General features: G+C 32.5%; 2 protein-coding genes across 2 annotated transcripts; one reads left to right on the top strand and one right to left on the bottom strand.

The window, feature by feature from the left end:
* The first annotated feature begins 329 nt into the window (after nucleotides 1-329).
* Nucleotides 330-22,489, top strand: nst (phosphoglucomutase 3-like protein nst). The gene is made up of 12 exons (XM_089710052.1): nucleotides 330-540; nucleotides 3,359-3,429; nucleotides 14,260-14,392; nucleotides 14,669-14,764; nucleotides 14,980-15,131; nucleotides 15,531-15,733; nucleotides 16,281-16,405; nucleotides 16,868-17,027; nucleotides 17,431-17,585; nucleotides 17,976-18,165; nucleotides 19,264-19,434; nucleotides 19,893-22,489. The coding sequence occupies exons 1-12, from the start codon at nucleotides 437-439 to the stop codon at nucleotides 19,977-19,979; spliced, it is 1,647 nt and encodes a 548-aa protein (XP_089566178.1). The 5' UTR covers nucleotides 330-436; the 3' UTR covers nucleotides 19,980-22,489.
* Nucleotides 22,490-23,167: 678 nt separating this feature from the next.
* On the bottom strand, nucleotides 23,168-25,387 carry LOC149478017 (2-aminoethanethiol dioxygenase). The gene is made up of 2 exons (XM_089710063.1): nucleotides 23,827-25,387; nucleotides 23,168-23,512 (listed from the first exon to the last, which is right to left on the bottom strand). The coding sequence occupies exon 1, from the start codon at nucleotides 25,385-25,387 to the stop codon at nucleotides 24,518-24,520; it is 870 nt and encodes a 289-aa protein (XP_089566189.1). The 3' UTR covers nucleotides 23,168-23,512; nucleotides 23,827-24,517.
* Between the last annotated feature and the right edge of the window lie 579 nt (nucleotides 25,388-25,966).

Raw genomic sequence — 25,966 nt, 5'->3', positions numbered from 1 at the left:
TAAATCTGTGTAATTAATTAATGGAATGGTCATTATTGTATGGGATATGTTTGTAATGCCATCTAGTGGAGAGTAGTGTTACCCTTGGTGTTACGACTCAGTAACGCCATCTAGTTTGATATAACAATAGTCAATGTCATAAATAGCGCCATCTATCATCGAATAGCATAACCAATACACTTTGACATTTATATGACTAGACATAATACTAACAAATTAGATGGCTAAAAATATCTTTCAAATCGCCATTACATTCCTTTATTTTAAATTTATCGGGTTATAAATACTATCTTTGACATCTGATATTTGACATTCCATGAATTTTCGTAATCAATTCGTCGTTGTCAAAGCGGGAATGAGGAAATCTCGTTTGTTGATTCCAAGTGATTGTGCTTGACTTGTTTCGCGGCCTTATAAATTAATAAAACCGGAGAGAATGCCGCCGAGTAGTTTACGAGTCGTGTACGCGTTCGCAAGAGAAATGCACCCAAAAACAACGGACGTTTTCATACAATACGGCACTGCCGGATTCCGCACAAAGTGAGTAACTATTTTCGTTGTACTGCAGTATAGAATCAATAAGAGCGTATTTTCCATTTGCGGCAGTTAAATGTTGCAAAACTAGGCCAAATCTTAGACACATATTGTGTGCTTTTGGAATGTGTCACGTAAGCAAATGCGCTAAGGACACAATATCCTTTTACGTTCATTCATAGTAGTAATTCATGAGTCACCAATAAATATTTTATAACGGGAAGTCTCCTTTACAGTGGTCAATGACTTTCCTGTGTTTAAATTAATACAAGGGATGCTTCATATGTCAATACTTCGATAACGATCAATACTTAATTAGAAACCATACACATAAATAGAGTAAAACCTCGTTATTTTGTCGTAATTAATTGCGTTTGCTCATCTGACATTGAATTTAATTAATCTATAATATATACATACTAACCATATTAGATGATTACTCATTTATGTATCTATGTTATGTTCATAATGATCTTATTTGGGGTCAAAGTTCCTTGTATGGTTTTTTACATTATATAGAAACTCAAGATTGTTCTTGTATTTGTATATTTTTTATTAAAATTGTTCATGCTGCAAATTAAACATGGAAACTATTTTTTTCCAATAAGATTCCGTATCATCAAAATAAAAATAAAAGAGTTTATTTTCTCACATCAGTTACATAAATAAGTTTACACATTTTCAGTACATATATAAGTGTGAGACTCTGGTTAACATGAAAGAAGACATTTACATTTCAACTCTATCTAAATTAAATAATGGTTGAAAATTTATTATTGTATCATTTCTTTAAGTACTAAAATTAATATTTACTTCCCCTTTGGTAAGTCATTACCATGTTTCACAAAAATGACAGAATCTAGGTTCAATTATTCTTATAGAATTCCTATTCTAGTAGAACATTAAAAGCTACTTTGTATATATAATATAATTAATATGGTAAAAAAAAAACTAAAATGCTTTAACTAATGAAATTATTTTATTGTCACCAATCCTTGTTAAGACTACAAAGTTTGAATTAAAGTGGGTCAAAATCAAGTCTAAAGGAAACGGTTATAATTATACAAACATGACGGTTATATTAAGTACATACTTAGCTTTCCGCCAGCAGCTACACCCACGCTTTCATAGATAAACCAGCATAGTTCAGGAACTATGCAGGGGACAGGTTCCCGTGTGATTTCCGGGATAAAACCTATCCTGTGTTAATCCTCATTACCCTCTATATTTGTGCTAAATTGCGAAAGAGTAACGAACATACACATACACATCCATCCTCACAAACTTTCGTATTTATAATATTAGTAGGATATTAAAATATTAAAATATAAAGATTTAGCTAATAAAACCACATTTAAAAGAAAATTAATTTATGAAACAAACTTGATACTGTTCCATACCCCAACATACATACAAGTGGACACATCACATCTTCAAATTTAAAGAACTTACGTTTCCCATCTCCATCATTAACATAAAATAAAGAAAACACTATAATACTATAAAAACACACTTAGTAAGAAAGTGCTTTGAAATCTGTTGGCCGATAGCCAAGCTCTTATGATCTTATCAAAATACTTTTATTTATTGGAAATGCCTATTAAGAAGTTTTGATATGGAAATAACTGCGGCTATTTAAGAGTTAACCCTAAGAGATAGTTTTTATCTATATTTAGTAATGTACAGATTTTGGAGTAATTTATTGATTTTGTTATTAATTGAGATAGCTTTTCGTCCACGGTTTCGCCCGCTAAAAGTTGCGTAGTTTTAAATATTTAAACATACTTAGGGACATAGTGACAGAGAAAACAACTTTGTTTTATACTATGTAGTGATATATAGATTTATCATAACAAACTATGTAGATTATTTACTAGGTGTCAGTCCCAGTTTCGCTTACTTTTTAGCTTATAGTTACTCGGAAAAGATCTAGCTTTCTATTGGTAAAAGATTTATTAAAATAGCTCCAGTAGTTCTCATGTGAAAGGATCACAAACTTTCCAATTATTACTAGGAAGTTGGATAGGCCTGGCCTATCTTATCTTTTAGTTCATAAAATGAAATCATGGTCTTACTCTGCAAGAGAGATTGAAAATTAATAACAAATTTTTATATGTGAGTTATATATAAGATAAATAACATCAATTATTTTCAAATGTTACTATAAAAATATAATTCTTATAGGAAGAGTTTTATAATTAATCATTGCTAGTTTTTATTATATTTCATCACACTCTTCAAATTACTAATTGCTTAATCACAAGGAATTAGAGCAAGGAATGTTGCCAAAATGTAGAAAAAATATAACTTAGAATGTAAAATGATGTTTCTATTTTTCGTTATTAAATGTTTGTAGTTCGTGAAATTAGCATGTTAAATCTCTCATAATAATAACAACTAGCTTTCCAGCTGCTTTGTCTAAAACCTAATAAATTATATACTAAAACCTTCCTCGAGATCATTCTATCTATTAAAAAAAACCGCATCAAAATCCGTTGCGTAGTGTTAAATATTTAAGCATACATAGGGATGGACAATGGACATCAGTCGTGTAACAGCGATAGCGACTTTGTTTTAAACTATGTAGTGAAGATGATTTCTTAGCTGTTTTATAAATATACTAGCTGTGCCACACGGTTTCTCCTGTTGGTCTTAGCGTGATGATATAAAGCCTAAAGCCTTCTTCGATGAATGATGGGCTATCTAATACCGAAAGAATTTTTCAAATCGGACCAGTAGTTCCTGAGATTAGCGCGTTCAAACAAACAAACTTTTCAGCTTTATAATATTAGTATAGATTTTTGTATAATGTATTTCTTTTCAGAGCCAGTTTGCTGGAGCATGTTGTTTATCGCATGGGATTGCTGGCGGTTATTCGATCCAGGTGTAAAAATGGTGAGTGACTCACACTTTCAGTTTATTCTTAACCGACTTTGAAAATAGTTGCGTCCGCTTTCAGCATGAAAGTATTGATATCTAGAGTCTTAAGTATGTTTAGTCATAGATATCTAGATATTATTTTCACAATTACACCAATATTGATATTTATTCAATGTGAATGCTTTCGGAAAACGGCTCAATGGATTTGGATGAAATTGGCGCGCGGACAAATATAACTTTACCTGGATGTTTCAAATAATATCTTGTTATACGTGTAGCGTAGCTATCTACTTAAATAAATAAAGTTTATGGAACTGTTATTACTAATTAGTTAATTAAAACAGAAAGCGTAGTCTTAATTAAAATACATCATTTTCATCACTCCAAACTATAGAACCGGGATGAAACGAGCACATTATTTTTTTATGAAATTAATGATAAACTTAATAGTTTCGTTAACGTAAACACAACATTTGTATCTAATTACATTTTTATTTAAAATTCTAGTAAGCTAATTATTACTTACTAGCTGTGCCGCGCGGTTTCACTCGCATTGCTCCGCTCCTGTTCGTCTTAGCGTAATGATATATAGCCTATAGCCTTCCTCGATAAATGGGCTTTCTAACACCGAAAGAAATTTTCAAATCGGACAAGTAGTTCCTGAAATAAGCGCGTTCAAACAAACAAACAAACTCTTCAGCTTTATAATATTAAGTATAGATAATTGAATTAATGTTGATAACACAGCTATTATCAGTTATCTTACAAACATCTCGATGAAGTAACCTTACAAGTGCAATAGTGACCCGATTAATTATGAAGCCTTTATTATTTATAGCCTACTTATGCTATGCCAGAAATAAAACTAGCAGGCACTTTATATAATAACTTGCTGTGCCCTGCAGTTTTACTCGCATTGCCCCGCTCCTATTGGTCCTATCGTGATGATATTATAATATAGCCCACCACAGTCTTCGTAGATAAATGGACTACCTATCTAATAGTGAAATAATTCTTCAAATCGGGCCCGTGGCTCCTGATATAAGCGCGTTCAAGTAAAAACATACTCTTTAGCTTTGAATAATGCTACTAATAAAACTCGACCCATAATTTTTGTGACTAAAATTTCTCATTAATATGTCATATAACTATGTATGTATGAATAGATTTTTAGGTTAAAATAAGAGTCGGAATGTGTATTACGATTCCCTTAAAAACATGTGTTGTACATTTGCATCTTCCTAAAAGACAGTTTTAATTATATCGTAACTACGACCCAATTGGTACCAGAACTTGGCCTACTCCCTCGTGTAAATACATTGAATTGTTACTCATTGCATTCAGGGGCGTGCACAGAGTTTTTCGACAGGGTAGGCAGAAATATTATAATGATATTAAGTCATAATAACGAATACCTACTGCAATGTTTATATTTTCACATTGCTGTACTCATAATATATGAGATTACAATACGTAGTATTCCCCAAAATAATGGAAAATATATTACGATTTACACACCTAAGTACTATAAAATAATTTACGAAGTCCCTAGGTATAATAACTAGTGTTCTATATTATTAATATGAAATTAACGATTAACTTTACCTTTGTGTATTACAAATTCCGGTATAGATCGGCCCTTTTTTCTATCACTAAGTCTCTGATTGATAATTAATGTTTATTCATAAAACAAAAATAAGAATTTTTCGTTAAATTATACTTACCTAACTAATTATCTTACAAATTAATACACTCACTATAGACATAATCTATTTAGTTACTCCCAAAACACTTCACTTGCAAATTGTCTTATTTAACATTATTAATTTTCTCAAAAAACAAATTTAACCTCAAAGTAAAATATTAAATAACGTTTGTTATTTCCAAAACAAAACAAACGAATAATGATACTATTTGCAGATGATCTTTACCGCTACAAAAATGTATAAATTATCACACTTCTTAAATTGGTCGCATATTCAACTTCAGTTTCGATTTTCGATGTGGTTCCGAATTCGGTTCGTACCTAATTCGTATATCTTCGTAAAAAGACACTGCCTACCTTGTGTGTTTGTGTGCGTGGTTTTATAACATCAGTGTGCCGTGTTTATAGGCACGCAACATATAAAATATGCGTAGACACGCAGAGCACACATATAAAAACTTAGACACGGATAGTTTGTGTCTTTGCCGTCCCGTGACGTACTGGGTCCCGAGGCGGCGCTAGTGCAGCGCATGCATAGTGACTTGAGCTGTGTTATAGAAATTAGATAATAATGCCACGAAAATACCAATAGATGGATCTGAAATATATTTGAAATATTTTGATTTTTGTTTCATACTACATGGCGTAATTAATAAAATATAATGACGCTGTGAATTTCATTTATGGATATTAAATATTGATCAGAGTTTGGTAAATGCTAGGGTAGGCAGTGTCTTTATGTCTTTATGGAATGCACGCCACTGATTGCATTGCATAGTTATAATACCCCAAAGCCTTATGTAACATCTGCATAGGTATATCGACCTTATAATTCCATATGTGCTGAATCGATTTTCGCTTAACTGCTAAATTGTATGCGCGACCTTTTCCATAATACCTACTGAATACATCGTCTTCCGATGTTCTGATCCGATTATTATTATTGGAATTCTTTTAATACGGAAGATTAACGGTAGTAACTAGGCCAAGACATGTCAATAGTATGATAATTATTGCCTTTTTCATTTTTGAAGGTGGCTCGTACATCTTATTTGGTTTTACTGGTTGTGGTTCTAAGGTCGTCAAATCTGCATTGTATTACGAAAATAGCAATATGTATTACCATTACTATATATCTCTACTAATATTATAAAGCTGAAGGGTCTGTTTGTATGCTTGAACTTGCTAATCTCAGGAAATACAGGTACCTACATAGATAAAACTCTTTTTATACCAACAAGAAGACTATCAATATTTAGGCGCGTTAGTTAGAAAAACAAGCTTTTTAATTCCCAGAAAATCATCACACAGGTTACTTTTCCGATAGGAAATTGAGCAATCAGGAAACTGATTGCTTTGCGACTAGGATATATGATGCAGACAAGGCAAAGTTAGAAATGTAGGTCATATAGCTCCCCTCACGGATCGTATGGGAAAACATGTTATTTATACTTTTACCTGTTTTAGCAAATTAGTACTATGATAGGTCTTATTAGTTCTTCGCCCATATAATGTATAAGCGAAATAGTACTGTAGTAACAAAGTATAAGTTCTTTGCCCTTATAAAATATTTACTAAACTCTCGAGTAAAATAACGCTTGAGCAATTCGGTTTTTTATAAATTATAGAATTTCCAAAGACGGACCCCAAGCGCCACCTAACCATGATCCGTGGACCCCTAGCGCCACCTTATCGTGATCCGCGGACCCAAAAAAAAAACTTATTCGCATAAGTCAATCTAAATAATTTAAAAAATTGATTGATTTCTTGCAGTGTTTTTGTATGAAATAGCTTAACCACCCATTACTTGACAGATTATTCCATCTTAAAACTGAAAAATATAAAGTCCGGCCGTCAGAATAGTCTGGTCACTAAGGCTTTCGTAATTTTCTTGATTTGTCTGCGGACCCCAGGTTGGGAAACGCTGTGCTAGAGAATTCATTTTATTCATATTTTTATTTTCATAGGAAAGCAATCTTTTTTACGGCTGTTACTAAAAAAAAGCTGTCGTCGCCATATAGTCGCAAATCTCGCAATCAATGAACGCTGAAGTATGCGACACTGTCGGCAAAATAAATAAGCGTTTATTAAATATTACTGAATCGGAACAATCTATGATAATATTGCAATCTCTTCGTGATTTAATCGGCTGTTGTCCTATAACGTTATCATTTGTAGTGATTATAATTCGTTTGCGTAGATACGTAGGTGTGCCGTGCGTCAGAATAAACATAGTTGATAGTTTAGGATATGACTTGTATAGTGCTATTCCATTAGGGGATCATTTTACTTGATACTTTTAGTTTTTATAGGTTTTCGTTGGCAAAATTTATCTAATACTAGCTGTTGCCCGCGACTTCGTCCGCGATTCGGTCGTTTTTCGTCATTCGTCGTTGAAAAAAATAAAAGAACACTTTATTTTTGAATGTTCTTAATTGTCTCTTATAAAATTTAACTACATTAAAATTGAATACTCTGATAAGAAAATCTTAAAATCATCGAAAATCATAGACATCGAATATCTGAGGAAAACATGAATGAATGTGATTTAAATTCTACATTTCTTAGTAATTAAAATAATAATCTAAATTAAATGTAGATTATCAGTTTGAGCGCGCCATTATAGAATATGTACCTAAGTAATAAATTACGTTAGTTTAGATAGTAACTTTACTAAAAACACGATGACTTTCTTTCGCGCTCGGTACCACAAACTAAACATGTTTGTGGTACGTGGCCCGCGTCACTTTACCCCCCACGAGTTCCCCTCCGTTGCTATGCGAAAATACATTCGTCGCCCTACTGTAGGAAAAATTGTAATACTGTGGCCTGGGCGTTATAACACGCTCAGGGAATTCCTGAGTGCTGATAGACTTCCGTCTATCGGCATTTATACCAATTTTATATTAATATCACCATCTTGAGGAAAAGCTTCTAATGTCAATTTAAAACGCATATATACGGATTAACCTGATGAATTAACATGTTCTAAAATTGTGAAATGAGTTCAGTTTTAAATTCGAGAAATATTGATTTCTTGTATTCGATTATTCGTCGTAGTCGAATACAAAATATATTTAAAGAAACTTAGGTTGGCCTTCAGGCAAAAGGGATCCTATCAAATGATAAACTTGACCTTGTATCTTAAAAGTAAGAATGAAAGGAGCATCTGATAATTGTTGAGCACCAAAGGATCATTTAAAACGCAATACTATAAGAGCTAATATTGTCTAAGAACTGTTTAGATTGCACATGTTCCTCTAAAACTTAAAAGTAGTGATTTCAAAGGTTCCGGCGTATCTTCAAACGAAAGCCGACTCCTTACTCCACTTTAAAGCATTACAAAAAGAACATACTACGTTAATATCGCCTATACAGAAGATGATCTGTAATCAATTGTGAGGTTATAAGCAAACCCACTTTTATATTATTTTGTCGGACCACACCACCGAATTTGTAGATTGATCTTCTATGTTTACCTCTAAGTCATTAAGACTATGTCGAAATCTGTCTGCAGTAAGACGGGCCTCTCGCTATTCGTCCGTTTAAAGAGACCAATAGTTTCAATTCTTAATCTTTCATTAAACAAACTTATTAATCGTTCTCGTCTCAAATAATGGTAATATTCGCGTCCCTACTCTAGTCATTGCTTATGCTCATGTTCATCTTCGAGAGATCGAATAATATTATGGTGCACCCTATTATTTGTCAAACGGTCTTCATATTGAGTAAAATACAAAACCGTAATTTATTTTTCCTTACATTTTTATCATATCCTTTTCTAATGGGTTTCATCCTACTGCGATTTTTTTTTGTTTCAAAAATTATCTACCCTGGTGTATAGGTAAATTTTCCACATAAAATGTCCTTTAAATTATGTCGTATTATATTTTTAACCCCCGACGCAAAAAGACTGGTGTTGTGTGTTTGACCGCTATGTATTTCTGTGTGTGTGTGTGTGTGTCTGTCTATGGCACCGTAGCTGGCTAACAGGTAAACCGAATTAGATGCGGTTTTTTTTGTTAGGCAGAATATTTTCCGACGCTGGTTCTTAGATAAAGTGTATCAAAATTGGTTCATCCACTTATTATACCTACATAGGGGTAAACGTGGGAATGAAAAAAATGAAAGTTATAATTTATTTTTAAAGATCGTCGGGAAGTTTATGAAATTATTTATTCCTTTTTCTATACACTTTTCTTCGTCTCAACGGTTTAGTTACGTGCTCTCTCTCTCTTCAGCCTTAAGTTACGTGCGTGAGACAGGAAAGATCTAATTTGGATTTGTTTCTGGATTTGATAAAAACTGAGTATCGATTAAGCTGATCAGTGGCTACTGGCTACACCATAGATTATTAAAAACATCCGTTTAAGAAAGGAAGGAAATAGAATTTGCTCCTCTCCCCCCCCCTGGTTCCTAAAAAATAATATGACATAATTTAAAAGAAATTTTACGTAGAATTAGTTAGGCATTTCTTTTTTGATTTTCGATATTATATACTAATCATAATTTTTAATTACAATAATATTATGTAGTAACTATTTGGTATAGGTTAGGCATTTCATTTCTTGATTTTCTTTAATAATTTGGTACGTAAGTTTTTTAGCTCAGTTTAGTAAGAAATTTTAATAACAATTCTTTTAATTATTTATGGTAGTACAACAGTACAGTATGGTTGTACGTATTTACTCAATAATTGTATGTTAAGTAGTAATTCAGCATGGGCGTAGCCACGGTGGGGCTGGGTGGGGCGCTTACCCTGGCTTTGGTATGGTAGGTACTAATTGTGAAGGGGAGTGGGCGTGGGCGTGGGATTAGGACTGAACGTGGCATATGGCGTGGGAGTGCGAGTGGGCGCGGGAGTGGGAGCATGAAAATAAAAATGATTTTTTATTGTTGCCCCACCCTGAGCCCATGGTCATAGGTCCCATAGTCACTATTCCACGCGAACGAAGTCGCGGGGACAGCTAGTAGACAAATATAATCAGAAAGCTTTGAACTCCTAAGCTCAACCATAAAAGATAGACATTTATGATGTCGGGAGATATTTTTTATATAATATGGAGAACATTTCTTTCATACTTGATTTCTGTGTAGCTTTAACCATTAAGATACACGCATTAAGAACGCACACGCGACGAAAGCTTAAAAATGGAGTTGCTGCTCTGCTCACGAATATGAAAAATAATTGTACCAAGTTTCGTTTAAATCCGTCGAGTAGTTTTTGTTTCTATAACGGTTATACAGACAGACAGACGGACAAACATTTTTGACGTCGATGTCGATCTCTAATCACCTCGTGATAGTTATTTAGGAAATATATTTCATGTGCAGAATTGACCTCTACAGATTTAATATAAGTAGGTATACATATATTTAGATTCCAATTTCCATGTAACGTTAAATTCGACTATATAATAACTAACAGACAACGCAGGTTACTCTCGTTTCCGTAAGTTGAGGCGGCTACATATTCGGTCCTAATAACATGACTTTTTGTGAACGAAACGACAGCGCGGTTTAATTCGATGGCAACACCATCAGAAAAAAGGAAATATTTTTAACTTTGAAAAAATATTATGATTTACACTATTAATACTATTTTAACATTAACACAAAATATAAGACTGTGAGTGTGTAAAAATAAATCCAGCTAGTTTCACATCACACTTATGTTTATAATTAGGTATACGACATGAAAATATATTAATTACCAAGCAATAATCATACAGATAAATACTGAACAAAAGTATTAACAGTCAAAGTATATTTTTACTAACAACATGTAAATGATGAAGGAATAATAATTATCAACGAACTAACCTTTTTGTATTAGAGTCCCGCCTCGTGATCGAATTATTAAAACACGAAGATTTTTAAAAATGTAACCAATGAACACAATCAATATTAGATTAACTGTAATGGTGTCTAGTTTGACTTAAAATAATATACATCTACCCTCACTTTAAAAAATGTAGTATATTCACACGAATTATATAAGCGCACCTTATAGGGAAGGGAAGATTTATTATGGGTTAAAGAGTTAAATAAATAAATAACATAATTATATTTAAATTATTAATTTTTAACATTGTGTTTAGTAGTGATAACATGTAAATTGATTTGATTTTTACGAAATCTCATAGATGGCGCTGAATCAAATTTGTCTTTATAGTACTAAGATTCTTTAAACAGTTTCTCTGCCCAAATTACGTAAATGACGTAGTTTTTATAGTGTAAAGCTAGATAATAGCATGGCTTACTCAAAAACAACATTTAAACATGAGTCTTTAGATTGTACGCTGTCGTAGTACACGGAATACGTAAGAAAAGTAAAGGTTCACAGCTCCTCCCCCGGAGGTGATAGCATGATAATATGTTTAAAAAAACCTCACACGACCTGTTAGTAATATTCATGCAAAATTTGAAGTCAATCTATGCAGTACTTTTCGAGATTAGCTCGGACAAACATACAGACAAACAGACAAACAGACAAACAGACAAACAGACAAAAATTCTAAAAACTATATTTTTGGCTTCTATATCGATTATAGATCATGGATTATGTATTCTTTTAAAAAAATATTCAATGTACAGTTTTGACTTTCCTACGATTTTATTATATGTATAGATATAAGCCTCATAGATATTTCTTCGAAGTATTAGTTGCATTCTATTAATAATATTATGGAGTAGCACTTGTATGTCATAATTATACTAAAGTTTAATAAAACTTAAGCTTTCGAGTGTCTATATTATAGCGGTATTCATTTTATTTACGAAGTAAGCTTAGTATTTATTTACGAAGAAAAGAACGTATCATTTGCATAAACAACAATCCAAATATTATATAATGTATATCTTTATCTACAATCAAACTATAGATACGAAATTCAGAACGCGCCGTTGTAACATCCTTTCTTGAAACAATTGAACGATTGTCTCTACTGCAGTATAATAGGTCATGTTATATTTGGATACCATTTACCTGCTTACAGGAAATCGTTTGTGACGTCATGAATTGTGGATACGTCTGCTTCTGTGGGTAGGATATATTTGTGTCTATGTAAAGATGTGGGTAATTCGCTTACTATTTTATGAGTAGAGATATAATTGTAAATGGATTGGTTAAATGTTTTAATATATTATGGAAAGGTATCACACAAGCTTACTACGTTTCTGGTAGGGACAGTTAAAAAATATAATTAAATAGGTAGGTACTTAATTAGACTTTGTTAATTTGCATACATATTTAATTATAGTGAAGGATAATATATCTAAGAATGTATACAGAAGCATGTTATTTTTCGACCCATATTTGAATTCGTAGGCTAGGTTAGACAGGTTACCTTTAGTGTACATTCAAGACCTTGATTATTTGACCTTTTCTAGATATTTGTATCCGTTGTCTATTATGTCAGTGTAGCATGATGCATTTGAAATTTGTTTCGAGTTTCTTTACAACTAGACTATCTAAGATTTAAAAAAAGACTGAGAGAGGCAACTATAATTTATTTGATAATATGTAATTATAATCGAAATATGCATATCACTTTCCCATTATCATTAATCAATACGATCAAATACTTCAATGTATTCGTCTGTGTGCATGTTTGAGTACGTATACGTATACGCGTCAATGTGCGTACGTGTGCGTGCGTGCGTGCCACAGACATAGATAGACTACGCAAGTACCGCGATCTGTATGAAAACCAAGCGTGTCATATTTTTTGTACTGACCTTGACGCGTTATGACGTCACGAGCGCTTTTTAGTGATGGTAATTTCATTTTACGCTAAATCGATTAGGACGCCACTCGCGCGGCGATTCTAGTATCGTCCTATCCCATCGAAGTAAATCGAAAGAAATCAGATCAAACCAGATCTATTTCTAAGAGGTAGTCAAATAAATGAATCGTAATCGATTACTAAATCGATTCAAGACAGAAAAATGATAATTACCATAGACAGAGGAATGATAAAATAAAGTTATAAACCTTTTAATATTCTAACAAGTAAACTAATGTGTTTTAGCTTTTTCTTACATATGCCCATTGAGTTACCATGTACTACGTACTAGAGAGGCCATCGAAAGAAAGTAATGAAACTGTCAATCAATCAATCTTTATGTCCCGTTGCATCGATCCATTTTTCTTTTATGTTCGGGTTACTTGGAAAACTGAAAAAACAAACATAGTCTAAACAATAAGGAGTTTTCTTAAAAAACTCCCAAGATGACACTTTAACTAATGGCGTCCATGTCGTAATATTTATTTTTAGTACCTTTGTATTAAAATACTTAAAATTTCTAGGTCAAGTCGTATTAAATGACAAAAAAAATCTATGCCTTTTTTTCTGAAAAATTGCTCCTTCAAATTATCATTTTTCTGTTCGATTATAAAATCGATTAGAATCGAGAACTGTTGCATCAAATGAACATCACTAACCACAAAATTGGACAGAAAAATGAGAACAGAAAAATGAGAAGACGCTATTCATTGCTTGTTATCATACAACGCGATCTTTACCGTGCCAAGTAAAAGCCGCAATGTATTCCGAATCATTTCGTATGATTTGGTATCCGTGTTTGTCACGATCGTTTTCCACAGATATTCTTTATTTGATTTTAAAATAAATAGTGCATATTCTGATTAGAAAATTACTTACCGGTGGAAGGAAACATCTCTGCTAACTCGGCCACTCACAGCTGTGGAGTTTCTACAGTTTATAACGGCGCAATTCGGCATTTTACTTTATTCCGTCAGTCCTCGGATCACAGACACAATAGAAAATCTATTGTGTCTCGGCCCGATCGGGCCGCTCGGTGGTCAATGGGTTATTCAGCTTCACGTCTTTCCTTGGCGAACTGCGAGCGCGGACTGAGTGTAGGCCAGCGTCAACTAAGTTTCACAAACTTAGTTTGGACACGGGAAGTACATACACTCGCTTAGTCTATCTTGATACATGTCTGTGGTGCGTGCATTTGCGCTCAGATGCGCAGATAAAACATCCTTAAACGTGCCCTAACAGTCTATAAACCCTTATTCAGAAAACAGAGCAAATTCTGAATGAAATATTTAAAATTACTAATAAATATAATTTAATAAACACATCGAAAATCTATATTTTTTAATATTCCAGGCCGCACAATAGGCATGATGATAACAGCGTCGCACAATCTGGAGCCAGATAATGGTGTGAAGCTGATCGACCCGGACGGTGAGATGCTGGAACAGAGCTGGGAGGCGATCGCTACTAGGATGGCTAATGTCAGGTATAAATAATATACGTATTTAGTATGAAAATACTGTGCGCGTAATAATAATGCGCTTTGTATCGCCGAGAGAAAGAACACAATTATTTAGTTTATTATTTGCAATAAGATGTTAAATAATAAAAAGGCGTCATGTCTTGGCATTTCAATTATTATATAACATACTCTATTTTTTATTATAAATTGTAACCCTGGTGAAGTCAGGGCGAGACTGAAATAGATTTTGTTAATATAATATATGATGATTTAAAACAATTTTCACTTACTAATTTTCAGTGACAATGACTTAGAATCAACAACGGGGGAAATTATTAAAGAAGTGAATGCTGACATGGCTCTGAAAGCGAGTGTATATATTGGAATGGACACAAGGTAAGTTTTGTCTTTTGATTTTATTTCATAAAAGAAAATAGTAATGTTTTTCCTAAACTTTGGCTATTACTTTGAATATCCGCTATAGTAGTTAGTCAGTCAATTGACATGAATTACATACAATATACAAGTAAATAATTCGGAATATAAGCCAAATATTTCTATTATTAATGTAATAATAAATAAATAAAAATATTTTCCTTATATTTCCACAGATACACAAGCCCACGTCTTGCCGCGGCGGCGGTTCACGGCGTAATGGCGCTGAAAGGCACAGCCAAAGAGTTCGGCATTGTGACTACCCCCATGTTGCATTATTGTGTTAAATGTAGGAATGATAACACGTATGGAACTCCTACGGAAGAAGGTATTATTTTTATTATATTTTTCTTACTTAAATTTAGGAAAATAAATCATTTACTTGCCATAAAGATGTAGATTCAGACGCAGGTGAATTGTAAAATATTTTACTTACAATCTCGATTATACATAAAAAATGTCTGAAGCAAAACTCTGCCTGTGTGTTTATAAGGCAGACTTTTCTAATGATAGAATAGACTTTGAACATTACTGCCACGGAATAAGGTGTAAATTTCAATGCAAGTTTTTGACGAGAATTAAATAAGCGATTGTGAATCCAATCGTTGCAGTCGATGTCAATGAAATAAATGAAATATTTTTTGTTTTTTGTAATGATTGTTTACCAGGTATTGTATTTGAAAGTACCTTTAGTACGATAATAATACAAAAAATGCATATTTTTCAGGTTACTACGAGAAAATAGTCGGCGCGTTCAAGAACATACGCCAAAAGCTACCAGTAGCTGGCAATTATAATACAACATTATATGTAGATGGCGCTAATGGCGTGGGGGGTAAAAAGTTAAATATTATCAAGAAAACACTCGATGGAGAATTGGATTTAGTGCTCTTCAATTTGGGAGGCAATGGCGGGAAATTGAATTTGAATGTGAGTTTATTTTTAACTAGCTTCCGCCCACGACTTTGTACGTGCATCCCCGTTTTTCCCCGTTCCCGCAAGAATTTCAGGAAATCCTTTCTTAGCGGATGCCTACGTCCTAACATCTACCTGCATGCCAAATTTCAGCCCGATAAGTCCAGTGGTTTGGGCTGTGCGTTGATAGATCACTATATCAGTCACCTTTGAGTTTTATATATATAGATTTCAAAAAAATATGTGAGTGGCAAGAAATGGTCTAAAGCTAAAATAGTATTATAATATATTTTGACATTAATTACTAACTGGCTGGCAGACAATGTAGCGCATTATGCCTCCTATGAGACTAAAATAAGTGACGGTAAATGTGTTTATGAGCACTAATTATAAACTATAAAGTCAAAGTTTCTCAAAATTAATAATTTATAATAAAACTAAAAATTTTGTTTTTCAATTAAAGTAGCTAGTTCAAAATATAGTGCATAGTGCACAAGCAAATACTTCATATTTTTCAATTTCCTAAATTTTTATTACACTATTAATTTTTATTACATTACAGTGTGGAGCAGATTTCGTGAAAGTGTCCCAAAAGCAACCGGTGGGAGTCGAACACGTTCCCTATCAGAGAGTGGCCTCGTTAGACGGCGATGCGGACAGAATCGTGTATTATTATTTGGATGATGAGTGAGTTTTCAAAGTAATATCCTTAAAAAAAGGAAAAGAAAAAACAGAAATAGTGTTTATTAATTTAATTAATTATTTGATAACGTACTTATTTTATATCTTCACGTAACAGATACATCGAACGTACGTACAATAAACAACTTGACTCACAATCACGCTGAATAGCTGTCCAAAGCAAAACTCTGCCTACCTACGAATCAAATATACTGCAATATATTTTGAACATTATTGTCACTAAATAACGTGTAATTTCAATATTTTTGTCTTTTATATAATATTAAACGGCGCCGGTTAATAAACTAAATACATAAAAACTTATTAATGAATGATAAGTTTTTAATAATTCATAAAACAGCTGATTATGGTGTTTAACTGCGACATATATTATATTAGATCCATCGTCAAAATAAAAAAAAAACGTCAACAACGCAGTAAATTGACCTTAAATTTTATATATTTCAGCAACAAAATGCACCTTCTAGACGGCGATCGTATAGCGACTCTTCTAGCGTCATATATCACGGAACTATTAAAGGCATGTGACGCGACACATTTGAGACTCGGTTTAGTACAAACGGCGTATGCTAATGGAGCGTCTACAAGATATATTTGTGAGGAATTGGTGAGTTATAAGGTGTTTTTTTGAATGTAAAAGAATAATATTTTTATGGGTTTTGAATTTAAAAGGATTTTTTAATGGATGTGTTAAAAATTTCGAGCGGTTATAGTAATTTGGTGGCTGTGACAAAATAATAAAATAAGTATAAGCATAAACTATATTTTGAATATCCCTTGCGTTTAATATATCGTTACGATTATTACGCTATTTTTACGTACAAACTAAACTCACCAAACTTATGATGAATTTTGTTGAATAGTTATCATTATTTACCTTTTTTATGTTCTAATCGTCTGTGAAAGATCGCTACTTAGGAATAAGCCTGATTTTAAGCTATATTCTGTTTACATATCAATGCTTATTTATGTACAACTAAAATTATTAATAAGCTAATAATTATTTCCAGAAAGTACCAGTGACCTGCGTTAAAACGGGCGTGAAACATTTACACCACGCTGCATTATCGTACGACATCGGAGTTTACTTCGAAGCTAACGGCCACGGCACTGTAGTGTACAGTGACGTCACTAAGAGTACTGTAGCGAAGATCGCTCAGGAAGGGTGAGACTTTTTGATGAGATTTTGCAGGTGGGATAGAACGATTCTGAAGAAATAAAAAAGACTGTAAGTGCCGAGCACACATGTCAAAAGTGAAAGATACCAAAATTGTCGCCCTACTCCATGACGTGACGGTATTGCCATGACGCGATCTTGAAATGTTACTCTCAACGCGCCCAAAGAAATTATTGTAATTTATTTCATCAAACTATCATTCTTATTAAACTGACGTCAAACATTGAGGAGCTTCTCAATTATCTCGTAAACCGATTTTTGTGATTCCCTTTTTATTTGATAGCCTTTCCGTGTGCTCTCATTTTAATTTGTTCTGTCAATTTGAAGGTGGTTTAGTAGTTTGTTATTGTATTATTAACATGTAAAATATCATTCCAGCGACACAGAGCAACGCAAAGCTGCGCAACTGTTGCTCAACTTCATAGACACAACGAACGAAACGGTCGGCGACGCTATATCCGACCTGTTTCTTGTTGAAACTGTATTGTGTGCTCGAGGCATGGACGCTAAGCAGTGGTATGAGAGCTATACCGACTTACCGTGCAGGCAACTGAAAGTTACCATACAAGTAAGTAAAAATGTATCACTACATAGTATAAAACAAAGTTACTTTTTCTGTCCCTATGTATGCTTAATCCGTTGCGTAGTTTTAAATCTTTAAAACTACGCAACGGATTTTGATGCGGTTTTTTGTAATAGATAGAGTGATTCGAGAGGAAGGTTTTAGTATATAATTTATTAGGTTTTAGACAAAGCGGGCAAAGCCGCGGGCGGAAAGCTAGTGGGAAATAAAGTTGGTTAGGTATATTGGATCGGTTGCTAGTAGCAACGGTGTTAGGCGCTAGGGGCATGGACGCTAAACAGTGGTATGAGAGCTATACCGACTTACCGTGCAGGCAACTGAAGGTTACAATACAAGTAAATAATAATATATCTACATTAATGTTATGAAGAGGAAAACTTTGTTTGTTTGTTTGTTTGATTGTAATGAATAGGCTCATAAACTACTGGACCGATTTTGATGAAATTTGGCACAGATAATCTTTAGACCCTGAGAATGAACATAGGCTACCTTTTATTGGGAAATATGTACCACGGGCGAAGCCGGGGCGGACCGCTAATGGGAAATAAAGAAATATATGGGAAAGGTAGGCATATTGGATCGGTTGCTAGTAGCAACGATACTTTGTATTGTGGACGCTTAGCAATGGTACGAGATCTATACCGACTTAACGTGAAGGCAACTGAAGGTTACCATACAAGTGAGTATTAATATAGGTCCGACATTCGTTTACATCTATATGAATGCTGTCAAATTTTGTGTTTTGAACGCATACGAATGTAATTTGTGTATAAGCTTAACTGTATGTGTAATGCATATACTTAATTGAGTTAATTTGATCGAGATTTTAAGTTCTATGTTTACTTAGAACAAGAATTACTTGAAAACAGCGAGGGTAGAATAGAAAATAGGATCAATTTAATTTCTGTTTTGCTTTAATGATGTAGCCGGTAGCGTATTTGTTCAATGGTGTAGTGTTTTTAAAGCCAAATTCAGTAAAGAATAAGCAAATTAAAAGCATTATATGCCTTTTTTAATCCCGATTACACTATTCCTATTGCCCATTATTGTTTTAAATAAAATTTCATTGCATTATTATTCTAGGACCGCAACACAATAACGACAACGGACGCGGAACGCAAGTGCCTCACACCAGAAGGTCTCCAATCGCGTATAGACGAGCTATGCGGTGCGTACGCGAGCGGGCGCTCGTTCGCCCGCGCGTCCGGTACTGAGGACGTGGTGAGAGTGTACGCGGAGGCTGATACGCAAGAGGTTGGTGGCTTTTTTATTTTTTTATAGGCTGCTTGTCAGTTTTTTTTAAAGAAGAATTTGTACCGGCCTGTTGGTGGGGACGCTTTTTGAATTTCGATCTTTAGGGAATGTTGAGTGGTTGGTGTTTTTTTTTCTTACCGGCCTGACAGTGGGATATTTTTTTTTGTTGTACCAGTCTGTCAATGGGCTAATTTTTTAAAGTTGAACATAATATTAGGTCTTCGCGGGTGTGAGTCCCTGATATTATAAGTAAAAAAGTGTAGATAGTCAGGTTAAATGTTGTGTTGGTAATCTAGCTACACTTATTACTTATAACATCATTGGTGCAAGTTGAATGTCAAGTTTTTTATATTATGCGACTGATCAATATAGTGTTATGATTGCAAGATTGTTATTTATCATGAGCATTTATTTCTTCGTAAAGAATTGATATTCTAAAATTAACTTGTTTTTTCCAGGCGGCTGACAAATTAGCGGCCGAAGTGGCACAAGCGGTGTTCGACTTAGCGGGCGGTGTCGGTGACAGGCCAACTTTACCAGCTTAAATTACACCATAACTGACACTTAACAGACGGATAAAGTTACAAGTTAACCGGAGGTTTAACTGTCGGATAAAGTTACAAGCTAATCGACGGTTAAATGGAAGGTTAAACGCAAAAAACGGCCGTTTTATTTTAGACCAAAAATAATCGACGAAAAAAGTGTTCTTAATTTAAAATTGCCATAAAAACGGCCGTTTTGGTAAACCTCGGTTATTTAGTCTGTGAAATTAGGTCTACATGCGATCTGACTTTTTATAAATAATGTAGTTTATTGGGCTTTTTCAAATGTGATCTAAAAATTTAGATAATATTTTGTGTATGTAAATATAAGATGTTTTTTTTTACTTGAAGCATAATTCTGTATAAGACGATCCATCGCTATGAAAATAAAATATTAATAGGTGAAAGAGATGCCTTAATAGAAATAAAAATATTTAACAAAAGCGAAATGGGAAAAAAATAATTATGCTAGAAAAATGTGACGATGTACATGTTCGAATATGAAAGATCATTGGAGACAAAATGCTATCACTCATCGAAATTTCATTAAAATTGGTTCATTAGTTTTTAAGAAAACGAGTGTTGAAATTTTCCTCAGCGTGAGGTTTATTGGTAATATTGATTGGTACTTATTATGCTTTCGAAACACAAGCTTCCATGTATAAATATAAGAAAAAAATAAATATATCAAATACAAAAAAACATAGTCACCCAGTTATAAAGAAAAGGCAAAAAAAAAAATCAAATAAAATTACCATAAAAATATTTTTGGATTGTGCCCTAAAAATATCATAGTAGGTATCCAAATTCAAATGACTTTAGTAAATGTTATAAATAAGAAAAATGTTTTTAATATCTCTCGTAATGTAAGTTTAATATAAATTACGTATAATTATAAATTTTTAATTTTTGCAATAGGCGTTATTATTTTATAGAATTATGGCAGCTAATAAAAATAAAAAAGTAGTAATTTTGGCGGCACAATTGAGAGCGTGTGATTGGTTGAAATTATGTCATTTTCACTTTGGTACGTAATACTGAACTCTGATTGGTTGGTTTTAGCACAAAGACTGGCAATGGTTTTTTATTGTTTTTTAAAATTCTAGAACCGTCCAATTTTAGTTTTCTTTTTGCATGACAAGAGTAGATATTTTTTTACCTTTTGCACAACCCATAAAATAAATACTAAATAGTTAAATTATATTTTATATTTCTGTCGTAGAAATGAGAGTTTTATTTTATGTCACAAGTAAACACTATTTTAACAATCCATACAGTAAACTAGGATGATGAGTAATATATTGTAATGAATAAAATATTATTATTAATTTTGTTTTTTACTTATTATTTAAGCTATTGTCATTTTATATCTTAACATCTGCATATCAATGCATAAAGACAATTGTGTTCAAATAAATATATCGACAAATTTTTAATTTTTACTAGTCGCCTGAGATTTTAACAGTACAATGTGTTACTAGTCTAAAAATATGTAATGCTTCAATTAACGAGAAATTAATTTTAATTTTACGGTATTTCGTTTTTAGTAAATTACCTTTTTTGCAGGTTTAAAATTTTTGAAATATTATAACTATAAAACAATTAAGTATCTACCTATAAAATCTCACTTTAATAAATAATAAAATATATTAATAATGAACCTATCTAAGTATTAACATTTGGAAAGATTTTACGATGGTTGTCGATTAAAATTGCTCACCTGTATATGTTCTTTATTATACTTAATACGAATAGACATAAAAAGCCATCTATTTCGAATTTATAATATTTAATGATTAACTGTAACATACTATCAGCTCTCTGCACAATAAAATAACATATATTATGTAATATAATATAATAACGTAAAAAGAGATTAATTATATTCTAATAATATAGATTATATAGAAAAACTAATAAATATTATTTAAAGTAAATGAATCAAAAATTAGACTGGTTATATCAATTTATTGTGTTCTTGAATTTGTACCTAAATGTGAATGATTAAATATTGTTTTAATTCCTTTTTAAAGAAGTTTCTTTTATTATATAAATTTTAATACAGCTCGATTTGTATATGGAGGTGATTAATTATTTCCTATAAAATAATACCTAACTATATCGATTTTTAATAAATAAACAGACATTTAAAATTTTTTATCACTTTCATACACATTATCGAGTGATAATAAACCAATTCCAAAAAGCATTTATTGTGTGTTTTTTTACAAAAAAATTGTCAACATTTATAAAGATTGGGAGTGTGCTCAAATTTATCAGTCTTATCTTTGATAGTAAAAACGTGATGATTTAGTTGAATCGTGTTTGTAATCACGTAGATATGTTACGATAAGTTTTAAGTGAATTTTTTTATCGCACCGTTATGTTTTTCGCAATGATAAAAAAATTGCATCTCTAAGTTGTGAGATGAATGTAATTCTGCTTGTGAAAATTTGAATCTATGTGCCTTCACCATTTCATTTACTGTTATGTTAATAAATCATTAATCAATATGTATTGGGTTTTATTTCATCCTAGATCCTTATCATAGATATAGTAAGATTTGCCTTTTTAGTTAACATACTTATTCACGCATAATATCCTCGAAATTTCCAATTTTTTTTTATTTCTGCTGTTCAGATGATATAGCAGTCTAAAGCGTATATCGTGATGAAATTAAACAGCTGGAATACTGAATGACCACGCATCAATGGATAAGCCGTGAGAAATGTTGCTTTACCTGCAGTAGTTTGTCGATCAAAACTGAACGTAAAATATACTGGTATTTTGGTTTAATGCTCTAAGTGTATTTTCGAAAAAATTTAAAAGCACTTAAACTTTATTCATATTAGACAGATGTTGTTTTAATTTAATGAGATAGAAAAAATTAAAACTGATTACTCATCAATGAACATGGTTTGAATTTCTCTTAGCTTAGGGTATTTTTATGAACTTATATATAAACTAGCGGTCCGCCCCGGCTTCGCTCGTGGTACCTACATGTTTAAACTATCCTATCTCTCAAGTTGGATCGAACAGCACATAGTGTGCGAATTTTATTATAATCGGTTAAGTGGTTTAGGAGTCCATTGAGGACAAACAATGTGACACGAGTTTTATATATATTAAGATAATAAGGTAAAAAATAAAAATAAATCATTCAACAAAAATTAAGATTTAATAACAAGAACACATGAGTACTACAATTAAATGGAACCTTACACTATTTCTCTTACCTATATCAACATTGCAAAATACTTTTATAAATACATAATTTTAAATACAATTTTACAAGAGATCAGGCAATATTTAGTTAAAATGACTGGTTTTTGTGATTGTGTTAACCGATTAAGGAATGTATTATTTGTGATGAAAATTGTTTTGGAATGAGAAAAACGTGCAGTCAATGAGCAATGAAATGTATTTTTGATCACAAGTTACTCTTATAAAAGAAAATGTATATAATTTTATTGCTTTTAATATAAGAAATAAAGTTTAAAAGAAGCCTGTATCATAAAATTTCACCTCTCATTGGCCTTACAGCATTGAGATAATATTACTACGTATGGAGGAGACACCACGAACAAAATCTGTGCGCCATTTTTTTGCTCTAACTAAGTTTTAAAAATTATTATCTAGTTAGGTACTTAACGATGAAAGTTATTCCTTTGCACTTTTCCGTATTATTTGTATTATTTGTGCAATATCGTAACACACACGAAGGCATGTTTGATGCGTTTCACTTTAAAACCATTAAAAAATACCGCTCAACATACGTCACATGACGTATGTTGAGTGGAACATAAGTGATGTAGGCGGTGTCGTCTCCATATTAATATTATCTCAATGCCTTACAGTCACAAGTTTCAAGAAAAAAGTAAAAATAAAATTAATAAAATGCTTGCTTGTAATATTATCTATTATTTTTATAATATTGATTGTTAAAATTTGTAACGTTTTTATTTAATAGAAATAATATTTCTTAATCACAATTATTAAATAATTCAACAAAATATTCATATTTTTAGATGTTTCGTCAAAATTATTAATAAAAATTGTAATTCATTATTCAGTCTAATATTTATTAAATAAATTTTATTCATAAAAAATAGGTTCATACTCAGTTACTATTGTCCAATAATTTTATCTACCACCAATTAAAATATTATTTTTGATTCAAATTATCTAAATTTGGGACGAATAAAACTGAGCATTTATCAATTAAGGCTTGAATAACAAATAGACTTATGATTTATCATCTAAAGCTGCCTTAAGTTGTCAAAAAAGCCTACACATGTGATTTGGTGTGCTCCCATATTGCCTACACTATATTAACAGGTAACTTATAAATGTATTGAAACTTCAACTAACACTAAACCCACTTTATAAACCTTGCTATTCAACAAGGCAGCGGTTAGTGCATAATTTAAATTAAAGGCACAAAAACATTTGAACTAGACGTTTAAATATAGACAAGTTCTCATCGCCTCTTGGTAACTCTGGGATTGTATCCCAGCAAAAATATACATATTAATTATGAACTATGAAAGATTTGGCCCTAGATAAGGCGCTTGATCACAATAAAAACACTCTGGCACTGTCGTTTCTTGTAGCTCCACTAGACTTGAACTTATTTCATTAGCTACATAATAATATCTACATCTTCTTGGACCGATTCCTTCTACAAATGTATCGTACGGTGGCGCTAAAATGTCGAAAAAAGCCGCTGGTTCATGTAAAGCTTCAATTTCATGGTAATTTGATACAGTTGGGGTTAAAATGCATGTTTGAGAATTGTCTGTGCACACATGATCCTGGGATATTTGCGCAAATAATCTTCTACGTTTGTGCAGACCTTGGGCGAGCCGCGCCGCTTCATGTTTAGCACGAACTTTAAAATCAACTTGACTTACTACTTCTTTTAATGGGAATTCTGAAAAACTTCTTATTCGTACAGCTCCTGATATAACTTTTAACAGTCCGTGCATATGTGGATGGTCGTGTAAGGGCATCTTAAAACCGGGTCTTAATATGAATATACTCATATTAACTTTACTGTTTTGGAACACCTCAATGTATGTGCAGGGAGCCTTGTTGGGCCGACGCCACGTAGCGGGATCTTTGAAAGTGTTGTCGAAGCCGAAATCGTCTGCCTTTAATGTATCCATCATAGATTTTAATTTGTTCAAGTTGGTGCTGAAATCATTTTTGAACTTGTCATCGAAAGTACGCAAAGCATGTCGGTATGTTGATATGATGGGTGGTACGTTCACTATTTCCATAGCAGACTTTGCTTCATGCTTATTATCCATATGAAATCTGCAAGTATTAATACACAAGAATTTTTTTCTTCTAATAAAACGAGAAATAAATCGGCACGATAACAAAGCACAACTGTCCGCAAATGTCATTTTTACCATTTTACCTTATCTGAATTGTCAATGTCATGCGATCGGGTTCGTTCAGCAGATTGTGAAAAAAATTGTAGTTACAAACCATTCGATATGTCACAACGTGGTCACAACTCTTTTAATATATATCGAAATATGAAAATATTTATCATTTACAATAACAGGATACAAATATCATCAAATAAAACTTTTCGTGATAATCTCTATTACAATTTAGTAATTTTCAGTTTAATATCTAGATGGCGTATGTGTCTCACCCGGCAAGCATTTTTTAATGTTTTGGCTTATCCATTTATTATCCACATATTATTATCATAACACTTCTAGAGTTCTAGGAATATAAAATAATATTTGCTTTCGTACGTACATTTCGTCAAATGTCGGTTAACCTTAAGCTGTGTCTGAACAGTAGATTCATAGAGTAGAAGTAACTTAGTAAGTCAACTCTAAGGTCAACTCTTACTCTGTCAGGCGAATGTTAATATAGGTACCTATAATTACCTCTATAAAACTAGTTTTTACCCGCAACTCTCATTGCTTTCGATTACTAAATCTAAACCATTCTTGAATCTACCCAAA

This window comes from Colias philodice, chromosome 23 (assembly GCF_061535455.1).
Source record: "Colias philodice isolate Cphi_HAF_F1 chromosome 23, ilColPhil1 Martin Lab GWU primary, whole genome shotgun sequence".
Classification (NCBI taxonomy): domain Eukaryota; kingdom Metazoa; phylum Arthropoda; class Insecta; order Lepidoptera; family Pieridae; genus Colias; species Colias philodice.
This window is presented reverse-complemented; position numbering and strand designations above follow the sequence as displayed.

Excerpts from the sequence above, each read along its gene's own strand:
- LOC149478017 (XM_089710063.1), bottom strand. The coding sequence starts at position 25,387 with ATGACATTTGCGGACAGTTGTGCTTTGTTATCGTGCCGATTTATTTCT.
- nst (XM_089710052.1), top strand. The coding sequence starts at position 437 with ATGCCGCCGAGTAGTTTACGAGTCGTGTACGCGTTCGCAAGAGAAATG. Across the intron at positions 14,393-14,668 it reads ACTAGGATGGCTAATGTCAG|TGACAATGACTTAGAATCAA; the intron begins GTATAAATAATA and ends ACTAATTTTCAG. Across the intron at positions 15,132-15,530 it reads TGGAACTCCTACGGAAGAAG|GTTACTACGAGAAAATAGTC; the intron begins GTATTATTTTTA and ends CATATTTTTCAG.